Here is an 11,402-nt window from a genome sequence, read left to right as displayed (position 1 = left end):
AACCCCTGAGCACTTAACAGACGGCCTCTACATGCCGGTCTGCCCTGTTGAACCCTTAGGGTTATGGCTTGCACGCCCCACTACCTATATTTCTGAGTAGGGTATTAGCTAGGGTCTCAGGGTTTTAATGTTCTGTATACTTTGAGGCTCTTCCGAGCTATTTCAGTTATGTAAAGCTTTGTTACTTTGTAAGAACGGATACCTGATGCTATATTACTTTTATAGTAGCAGATATATGAAGCTATGTTGCTTGTAATGGTAGTGTCTGGTGCGGTTTACCGCTGTCTCCTTCGTCTAGACTTATCACGGCTACAGTAATGTTTTGCACAGCTGTCTTAATGAATACTTGTGTTTCTATTCACAGAACTATCCATAATCACTAATGGTTTTGCCATTCTTGCATTGTCGGTTCATATGGAAGTCTTATTTCAATATATTGTTGTTGGTTACTTATCTGTTGCTCAAGGAAGTCATAGCTTTAAGGGTTTACTGCAATATGCGTTTATGTTTTAGATATTGAAGTTTCCCCATACATTGAGTTCTTGTAAGTCTATTCCTTATATATATATGGTTAAGCGACTCGAGGTTAGTCCTGCATCCGTTACATGGGTGCAGAGACTGCCTCTGCGTGTACAGATGCTTACAGTGGCTCTAACTGCCGGTTTATTACATGGATAACCATCGGTTATGTTTCGTTTTGCTGCCCTTAGCTTGACATTATATTCTGACTTCCTGTACATTAGGTTAGTTTTTATTGTTTCTGCTCCAGGTAATTGTCAACCCGTCACTGGGTCTGACATTCTCGTTTGATGAGCAGCACTGTTATTACCGTGCATTACTTCTTTTACAGCATTACTTCATAATAATCATAATAATGTTATCTCTATGCAGTTCTCTTTACGACACTGTTTCATTAATGTTATCTCTTATACAGTTTTCTTTACGGCACTGTTCCATAATAATGTCACCTCTGTACAGTGTGAGTTTACATAATATTTCTTGCTCAAATGACTTTTAATCACGCATATCGTTGATGTATACAGCATTCGGTTACACTTCTTGTTTAACTTATACAGTGATAAACTAATAAATGATTCTGTACAGTTTAATTCGCGTGCTATACAATATCTCATATACTGTTACTGTTACATGCAAAGCGGATTCTGTGCTAGTGGACTGTGTTATTTAATCCGGTTCCTAATCAGCCTTACCAAACAATTAACTTAGTGTCTTCATTCTTAAGGGTATAGTTTACCCTTATTCTCGGGTTCCCCTCTTAGTTATTTGTCACAGTCTTCCATAAGGGTTTTGTTTACCCTTACTTCAAGTTTTCACTCACAGTTGTTCTAACACAGGCGTCTATTCCATTTTAATGGCTTACTATTGGACTCTGCGGAGCGTATAGTAACCATGCAGCTTTTAAACATTAATACAAATACAGGGGTGACCACACCTTGTTCATTAACGATGTCTTAGAACTGTATGCATTACCTGGTTACCATAACAACTACAGGAAATAATACAAATTCAGTTCTGTGTCCTATCTGTACATTTCAATACCTGTTCTTTATTCAATAATGGATCAGAGAAGGCGTACCTGGTTATTCCCGCTACTGAAGCCCTTACTTTCAGAGATCACCTGCAATGTCTTTGCTCTTATCCTCCCAACCTTGAGATCCACTTCGCTGGATTCTCCCCCCGAGCCGTCTTGCAGGCCTGCAGCCCTCAACAAGACTATTGCACCTCTGTGCTAGGTTATCTGGTCATCACCAGACTTAACCTCTTTCCTTCATTCTGCTCTCTTGGAATTCTTCTCTCTGCTTGTTCCTCAACAACCCAGAGACTTTTCCCTCCCAGGACTTTTCCTTGGGTGAGAAGCAGTTGCATCAGTTTTATAACTGATTCACTAAAAATAGAAATCCTCCTTCAGGAGGCTGCCAGCATTTTCAAGAACATATCCATGTAAAAAAAATAATTCAATAATTAACTTTCTTTATTAATAATGTCATTCAAAGCCATGAGTAACCACTCAACACTTTTTACCACAGTAATTATCCAGATTTACAAGTTACCGGGGTCATTACATCTTCCCCCCCTAAGATTGGACATCGTCCCGATGTCTACTCTCATTAAATAAATGTGGATAAGTTTTTCTAATGAGTTCCTCGTCTTCCCATGTAGCCTCCTCAGGCCCATAGTGCTGCCACAACACTCTAACTTGGGTAATAACCCGTTTCCGCAGCCGCACTTCTCTCCGGTCGAGAATGCTCTGTGGTTCGACCAGGACCTCGCCTTCCGGTTCGACCTGCAAACCACCAATACCTTTAATCAGTTTCTTACAAAATATAGCTGCTTAATCAAACAACCGGATTAATTCTTACCCGCACATCTTGCCATCGAATGACATGTTTAGAATCATATACATATTTCTTTAGGACAGACACGTGGAACACATTATGAATCCTAATGTGACTTGGCATGGCAAGTTGGTAGGCCACTGGCCCCACTCTAGCCAAAATCTGGAAAGGTCCAAAGTATCGCGGAGCTAGCTTGGCGCACCCACTCCACTGCAGAGTGCTCCTCCTAGCTTGAATCCTCACAAACACATGGTCACCAACCTTAAACTCTGTGAATCTTCTTTTTCTGTCCGCAAAACTTTTTTGCCGGTCTTGTGCAGCCTTCAAATTAGCACGCACTCTTTTCACCATATCCTCCATTTCTTTAAGCATTTCTGGTCCCAACCTCAACTTGTCCTCAGGTCCACCCCAACTTGAGGGTGTGCGACATTTTCGTCCATACAGGACCTCAAAGGGACTTAGCTGAGTCGAAGTGTGATATCCATTATTATACGCAAATTCGACCAGATGTAAATACTCTTCCCATTGACCTGGTTTCAGCATTACATACGCTCTCAACATATCTTCCAGCACCTGATTCACTCGCTCAGTTTGACCATCGGTCTGCGGGTGATAAGCTGTGCTAAAGTTCAGCTGAGTACCCAACTCGGCAAACAATGTCCTCCAAAAAGTAGAGGTGAATTTCACATCGCGGTCTGATATAATTACCTTTGGTAATCCATGCAATCGGAACACATTTTGCATGAAGAGATGGGCAATCTGCACCGCCTTGTAAGTGGACTGCACAGGAATAAAGTGCGCTGCTTTACTTAACTTATCAACCACTACCATGATAGAGTCGTTGCCCTTCTTTGTTCGAGGTAACCCTGTTATGAAATCCATGGAAATGGTTTCCCATTTCCACTCCGGAATAGGCAAAGGCTGTAGCAGTCCAGCGGGATGCTGATGTTCTGCCTTTATTTGCTGGCATTCCAAACATCGTGCCAAGTACTCAACCACTTGTTTCTTCATTCCTGGCCAATAGTATTCTTTTTTAAGCGCAGTGATCATCTTTTGGTACCCCGGATGTCCAGTGTAGTGGCTGATATGAAACTCATCCAGAATCAGCCTTCTAAGGTCATTTGCATCAGGTACATACATTTTCTTATTAAAACACAGCATTCCAGCACTATTTAGTGTGTATCCTTGCTGTAATTTTTCCTTATCAGATTGTTGTACTTGCTGTTTTAAGTGCTGGTATTCAGAATCAAGACTAGCTGCTGTTTTTATTTGCTCAATTAGTGAATTCTGCCATTTGCTGACTGAAAGTTCACATAAACAATGAACCTTCCGACTTAATGCATCCGCCACTCGGTTTTCCTTGCCCTTTAAATGCTTTATGTCGAAATCAAACCCACTTAGGAAATCTGCCCAACGACCTTGTCTTGCATTCAAGGTAGGTTGGCTAAAATAATGTGTCAAACTGTGATGATCTGTTAACAGCAGGAATTTCTTCCCTAGGAGGTAGTGCCGCCACATTTTCAGCGCATGAATAACAGCTGTTAACTCCAGATCGTAAGCAGAGTATCTCTGCTCATGCTCCTTCAGCTTTCTTGATTCATATGCTATTACCTTTCCTTCCTGCATTAATACTCCTCCCACACCCTCCTTGCTTGCATCGGTGCATACCACATAATCCTTATTAGGATCAGCTATACTCAAAATGGGTGCAGTGGTAAGTAAGTGCTTCAGACGGTCAAAACTCTGCTGACATTCTGATGTCCACTTAAATACTTTCCCCTTTTTCTGTAGAGAGGTAATAGGATAGGCTATCCTAGAGAAACCTTCCACAAACCTCCGGTAATAGCCAGCTAATCCCATAAAGGATCTGATATCAGCAACATCCTTGGGTATGGGCCATTCCATAATGGTTTTTATCTTCTCCGGGTCTACAGCAATTCCATCTTTAGTAATCACGTGTCCCAAGTACTGAATCTCCTCCTTGAAGAAATCGCATTTGCTGAACTTAGCGTATAGCTGATGTTCTCGAAGGGTCTGCAACACCAACCTAAGGTGCTCTTCGTGTTCCTGCTGGGAGCGAGAGTATATCAGAATATCGTCAATAAATATCAGCACAAATTTGTCCAAAAACCGATGAAACACGTTGTTCATCATGCACATGAAGGTGGCAGGTGCATTAGTCAAACCAAACGGTAGCACTACAAATTCGTAGTGTCCATAGCGTGTCCTGAAAGCAGTTTTGGCAATGTCCTCATCTTTAATCCTGATCTGATGATAACCAGATCGCAGGTCAATCTTGGAAAACACTTTTGCCCCTTTTACTTGATCAAAGAGTTCATCTATCCTGGGTAAGGGATACTTGTTTTTGACTGTGAGCTTATTCAGCTGCCGATAGTCTATGCACATGCGAAGGGTCCCATCCTTCTTCTTCACAAATAATACCGGAGCTCCCCAAGGTGATACACTGGGACGTATGTACTGTTTATCCAACAGCTCTTGGAGCTGCATTTTCAACTCTGTTAACTCTGGTATGCTCATTCGGTATGGTGCCCGCGATACTGGTGCTGCCCCCGGTACTAGCTCTATAGTGAAGTCTATGTCCCTCTTTGGAGGCAACCCCGGTACCTCTTCAGGAAACACATCTGTAAATTCCTGTACCACTGGAATATTGCTTAATGCGGACATCTTGTCTTTCTGGTTTGCGTAACCAACTTGTATGGCATAAATCTGACATTTCTTCCTAATACACTTGGCTAACTGAGTTGCAGTGATAGGTCGAATCTGGACAGGATGTTTAATTCCCTGCAATTCCTGCTGCTGCCCCAAATCATTCTTGTAATATATAGTCTTGGTTTTGCAATTCACCAATGACCAGTGCTTTTCCAGCCAATCCATACCAATAAGGATGTCATAAGAACCTAATGGGAGTACATTCAGGTCTGCTGTTACGGGCTGTCCAGCTATACTGAAAGAACAATTATTAACTTTAGCTAAAACCCGCCTTTTAGCTCCCGTAGCTAACTGGACTAACCATGGGTTTTTGAACTTTTCCGGTGATAGCTTACAATGTTCCACTACTTTTGGACTAACATAGCTTAAAGTAGCTCCTGGATCAATAAGTACAGCTACAGAAAGGTTTGAAATCTTACCTTCGAATTCCACCATGGAGGGTTGGTATTCCGCTTGCCGGTCCTCTAAGGCTGCATTAATTCTTGGTACGCTGCGCGCCACATCCCCAACAGTTGAGGCTTCATGGATTTGAGATATTTGATCAGCTCCTTTACGCTGTGGACAATTCTTAACGTAATGCGGTCCTCCACACCCCCAGCACTGAACTGGAGGTCTGGTTCCCTCAATCTCTGATCTAGCAGGTGGTTCGCTGATCCTGCTCTCGCTTGGCTTAGCCCGGAAGGTACCCTTATTTGTGTTTCTGTTAAACTGCCCCTTTCCAGCACCTTTACCGCCATTCCCACGGCTGCCTTTGTTATTTCCAGCAATTCTGTTGCCTTTTCTTTCATTCCATCTCTTGTTTGGAATGTCTCCTTTTTGTTTGTTCTGCTGGTAACAAATTCTAGCCTTACGAATTGCCTCATCCATAGTTCGGGGATTGTCAAACTCAATCCGTTCCCTTATGTAAGCTGGTAGGCTACTCACGAACCTCTGCACCTTGGCCTTCTCCTCCTTTATGTATGGCACATAGCGAAGCAGAGAAGTGAAGCGATTTATGAATTCATCCATGGACTGTTGTCCTAGTCGTAAGTCATGGAATTCTCGCGCCTTCTCATCATAGAAGCGCTCAGTTAAATACCTCTCTTTAAAGTATTTCTGAAATTTTTCCCAGGTTATGCTTTGCTCACTTACTCCCTTCACAATTTTAATCTCTTCCCACCACAAGGTGGCTTTGCCCTGCAACTGGAAAATGGCCAGCCGCGCCTTCAGATTTTGGTCATATTCGTACAGTTGAAAATATTTGTTAATGTTAATCAACCAGGCTTCTGCTGCTTCTTCCTGCTCTCCATCGAAAAGTGGAGGTTTGATTTTTCGGAATTCTCCCTGTAATTCCACTTTCTGCCTCTTGGAGGTTTGCTGCTCTTGCACATTATCAGAATGGTCTTCCTGTTCCTCTGAAAGCTCAGGTGCGTAATCCCGTTCCTCAGTTCCCCTTTGCTGTTCCGCACTGGGGTTGGCTAAGGGTGGATTTTGTTTGTCTGACAAGCTTTTCAATATTCTTTCTTGTTCCATTGTTAATCGCGCATTGTCCTCTCGCAGACGCGCCATCTCACTTTTCAGCTCCTGGACAGTTTGCAGTATCGCCAGATTGGTACTGCGTGTCTCAGCACCAAGCTGTACCCACAGCTCAGCATTTTCTTGAGGGATGCCGCCAGCTCCTGGCATTTCCTCCATCTTGCTTATTAGCTGCTAGCAGATGGCTGTCTCTGTATGGATCTCCTAATTGGTACACAAGAAAGTCAATTAGCTGCATTGTTTTTATATATACATCATAAGATAATCTTTGCTGTTCCAGAGGCCACAGTTTTGAAACCTGGCTCTGATACCACATTGTCACGATCTCTTTAACTAAATTGCATAATTATAAAAAAATTTAAGGGTGAAGGTCTTTTCATTAACCTTCCCACCCTAAACAAACGAGTTTAACTATCATTACAGGACCCGCCAACCTGTACCCATCTCATTAAATATTAATTTTATGTTAGGCCGGTTCTGCAATTACGTATGCTGTTACATATATATTAACATGAACCTTAGGTAATAACATACCCGTGCACGTGGTTCACTGTCATGTCACAGTTTAATAACAGTGTTTAATGCTTTGGAAACCTATCTGTCATATTTGGCTCGTTCAATATGCTAGGTTACAGGTGGAGATTGTATCAGCGCCCAACTCACCCTTTCCGTGGCCAGATGGCTCCACTCCACGTGAAGTCATGTGCCTTGCGGAGAGTTGGCCCACACGGGAATTCGCGCCAGGATCTCCCGCCTACACCAACGGTGGAGATCTATGCACCTTCATCGAACGGTTCTGATGTGTTTAGGGTTTGGCAATTGATATTTATCCACCGGTTTCATCGGACAGAGCTCATTTGCAGTCCACCACTACAGCCGAGCCCTTCCACACTCCGACGGACCACTCTGCAACAGCTCCGGTTCATGGTTCTGGTATCGATTCCTCTGCTACCCATCTGGTATTCCCTTTGCCGTCGGCTCTATAGCTATGCTTTCGTTATACTTAACCCTCTGCATACTCTCACTGTGTCCGGTTGTTTACCATGCAGGTCATGCACACATCGGTTTGTCAGCGTGCAGGAGGATTCGGGTTAGCGAAGTTTACAGGTATGTTCACCCGCTCACTAATTCCATTTTAACAAATGGTTTATGGTGATATTGTTTGTTGACTGTAGCTGAGACATGGCTCGTTTTCCTGCTTAATGTCTCAGGTCGGGTTCCATGTTCCAAACCCCTGAGCACTTTACAGACGACCTCTACATGCCGGTCTGCCCTGTTGAACCCTTAGGGTTATGGCTTGCACGCCCCACTACCTATATTTCTGAGTAGGGTATTAGCTAGGGTCTCAGGGTTTTAATGTTCTGTATACTTTGAGGCTCTTCCGAGCTATTTCAGTTATGTAAAGCTTTGTTACTTTGTAAGAACGGATACCTGATGCTATATTACTTTTATAGTAGCAGATATATGAAGCTATGTTGCTTGTAATGGTAGTGTCTGGTGCGGTTTACCGCTGTCTCCTTCGTCTAGACTTATCACGGCTACAATAATGTTTTGCACAGCTGTCTTAATGAATACTTGTGTTTCTATTCACAGAACTATCCATAATCACTAATGGTTTTGCCATTCTTGCATTGTCAGTTCATATGGAAGTCTTATTTCAATATATTGCTGTTGGTTACTTATCTGTTGCTCAAGGAAGTCATAGCTTTAAGGGTTTACTGCAATATGCGTTTATGTTTTAGATATTGAAGTTTCCCCATACATTGAGTTCTTGTAAGTCTATTCCTTATATATATATGGTTAAGCGACTCGAGGTTAGTCCTGCATCCGTTACATGGGTGCAGAGACTGCCTCTGCGCGTACAGATGCTTACAGTGGCTCTAACTGCCGGTTTATTACATGGATAACCATCGGTTATGTTTCGTTTTGCTGCCCTTAGCTTGACATTATATTCTGACTTCCTGTACATTAGGTTAGTTTTTATTGTTTCTGCTCCAGGTAATTGTCAACCCGTCACTGGGTCTGACATTCTCGTTTGATGAGCAGCACTGTTATTACCGTGCATTACTTCTTTTACAGCAGTACTTCATAATAATCATAATAATGTTATCTCTATGCAGTTCTCTTTACGGCACTGTTTCATTAATGTTATCTCTTATACAGTTTTCTTTACGGCACTGTTCCATAATAATGTTACCTCTGTACAGTGTGAGTTTACATAATATTTCTTGCTCAAATGACTTTTAATCACGCATATCGTTGATGTATACAGCATTCGGTTACACTTCTTGTTTAACTTATACAGTGATAAACTAATAAATGATTCTGTACAGTTTAATTCGCGTGCTATACAATATCTCATATACTGTTACTGTTACATGCAAAGCGGATTCTGTGCTAGTGGACTGTGTTATTTAATCCGGTTCCTAATCAGCCTTACCAAACAATTAACTTAGTGTCTTCATTCTTAAGGGTATAGTTTACCCTTATTCTCGGGTTCCCCTCTTAGTTATTTGTCACAGTCTTCCATAAGGGTTTTGTTTACCCTTACTTCAAGTTTTCACTCACAGTTGTTCTAACACAGGCGTCCATTCCGTTTTAATGGCTTACTATTGGACTCTGCGGAGCGTATAGTAACCATGCAGCTTTTAAACATTAATACAGATACAGGGGTGACCACACCTTGTTCATTAACGATGTCTTAGAACTGTATGCATTACCTGGTTACCATAACAACTACAGGAAATAATACAAGTTCAGTTCTGTGTCCTATCTGTACATTTCAATACCTGTTCTTTATTCAATAATGGATCAGAGAAGGCGTACCTGGTTATTCCCGCTACTGAAGCCCTTACTTTCAGAGATCACCTGCAATGTCTTTGCTCTTATCCTCCCAACCTTGAGATCCACTTCGCTGGATTCTCCCCCCGAGCCGTCTTGCAGGCCTGCAGCCCTCAACAAGACTATTGCACCTCTGTGCTAGGTTATCTGGTCATCACCAGACTTAACCTCTTTCCTTCATTCTGCTCTCTTGGAATTCTTCTCTCTGCTTGTTCCTCAACAACCCAGAGACTTTTCCCTCCCAGGACTTTTCCTTGGGTGAGAAGCAGTTGCATCAGTTTTATAACTGATTCACTAAAAATAGAAATCCTCCTTCAGGAGGCTGCCAGCATTTTCAAGAACATATCCATGTAAAAAAAATAATTCAATAATTAACTTTCTTTATTAATAATGTCATTCAAAGCCATGAGTAACCACTCAACACTTTTTACCACAGTAATTATCCAGATTTACAAGTTACCGGGGTCATTACATTATATTTGAAAAATAATAAAAACACTGGTTTATTATTTAGTTTATAAAAACAAATATGTTTTGTTTTATTAAAATTTGAATTTAGATTTCAACTAAAAAATGATTGTTATATGTATAATTTTTTATTTATTAAAATTTGAATTAAAATATTCAATTAATTATTTTTTAATATAATTATTAGTGTATATATAAAAAGTATTAATATAGCATGAATAAGTATATTGCATTAATAAAAGGTAATGATTATAAAATCAATAAAATGTTTAAATTTTTAACAATAATAACAAAAATAAATACTAAATTTTTTTCTAAAATATATTATATAATTAAACTTTATTACATCAAAACATATATTTAACTTCACTAATTAGAATCAACCCAATTACCTAATACAAAATAATAATAAAATACCCGACAAAACATTTAATACTTTGTTTTCTGAAGTTTACTCCATTAAATTTAAGACCAATAATACAAAATAATATATATTAAAACATTAATAATTTTAAATAATATATATTAAAACATTAATAATTTTAAATATTATGTAGTTAGATATATATTCCTCCACATACTCCTAATGTCCCACAATAATTTCGTGCAGCAACATGGTGGTCGTTTGTGGAAGTAATTTGAGAGGATTGACAGTGATTGAAAATCTGCATTTGGCAACCGAAAGCGAAAAAAGCTTCAATAGAGTCAAACGCTGTAAATTTAAGAAAATAAATATTCAAAAGAATCAAACGGTCCTTTCCGAAATTCAGATGTCACATTGTCGTTTTCATGGAATTTCCGTACATTTAAATTGGAATGTATTTACCTACCCATGTTATTCTACATTTTCATGTTTGGAGGGATAATAATTTTTTAATAAAAGAATTATATAAATTAAAAAAAAATATGCTACTTTTATAGTGTGATGATGAGTTAAATTAGTTGGTTTTAAAGGTTGATTTAAAAACAGAACATGATGGATTTGGGAATCTTATATTTAAATTTTTATCTTATTTATCTATTTTATATAAAATCAATCATTTAAGAAGGATAATTAATAAAAAAATATATAATTTTTATGTTTTGAAATTGGTTTTAAACATTGACTCAAAAACAGATTGTGATGGATTTAGAAATCTTGTATCTAAATTTCTATTTTATTTATCTATCTTAAATAAAATCAATCATTTTTTTAATGAATGATTCACATAAAATAAAGATAAACCATAAAAAAAAGAGTCAAAAAATATAATTGATAAAAAACAATCAAAACTCAGAATGTGAATTTAAATAAATAGCTAGGATAAGCATTAGAATGCGATATAAATAAATAGTTAGGATAAACATTTGAAGAGGGAGAGTGAAGTCGTATAAGAAAACTAAGTGAGGGGAGGGTCGAGAAAGAGAAAAGAGAAATACGATCTTATGGTGATTGTAACTTATAAATTATTTGTTGGTTCTTTTACCCCTCCATGTTTTGCTCCTTTGCCT

General features: G+C 39.5%; 1 protein-coding gene across 1 annotated transcript; it reads left to right on the top strand.

The window, feature by feature from the left end:
- Nucleotides 1-7,213: 7,213 nt before the first annotated feature.
- LOC149215175 (uncharacterized) lies at nucleotides 7,214-7,890 on the top strand. Its single transcript, XM_089389648.1, has 3 exons — nucleotides 7,214-7,535; nucleotides 7,652-7,709; nucleotides 7,814-7,890. The coding sequence occupies exons 1-3, from the start codon at nucleotides 7,224-7,226 to the stop codon at nucleotides 7,888-7,890; spliced, it is 447 nt and encodes a 148-aa protein (XP_089245774.1). The 5' UTR covers nucleotides 7,214-7,223.
- The last annotated feature ends 3,512 nt before the right edge of the window (nucleotides 7,891-11,402 follow it).

This window comes from Pinus tabuliformis, chromosome 1_1, assembly GCF_031772625.1.
Source record: "Pinus tabuliformis cultivar Carrire ecotype Pingquan chromosome 1_1, CPIR1, whole genome shotgun sequence".
Taxonomy (NCBI): Eukaryota; Viridiplantae; Streptophyta; class Pinopsida; order Pinales; family Pinaceae; genus Pinus; species Pinus tabuliformis.
Note: the sequence above shows the minus strand (reverse complement) of the source record. Positions and strands in the feature narration are given on the sequence as shown.

What these genes read in the sequence shown, in the direction of transcription:
- LOC149215175 (XM_089389648.1), top strand. Translation starts at nt 7,224, where the DNA reads ATGCTAGGTTACAGGTGGAGATTGTATCAGCGCCCAACTCACCCTTTC. An exon ending in AGCTCCGGTTCATGGTTCTG is followed by an intron (nt 7,536 to 7,651) that starts GTATCGATTCCT and finishes TTTACCATGCAG; the next exon opens with GTCATGCACACATCGGTTTG. An exon ending in CGGGTTAGCGAAGTTTACAG is followed by an intron (nt 7,710 to 7,813) that starts GTATGTTCACCC and finishes TTAATGTCTCAG; the next exon opens with GTCGGGTTCCATGTTCCAAA.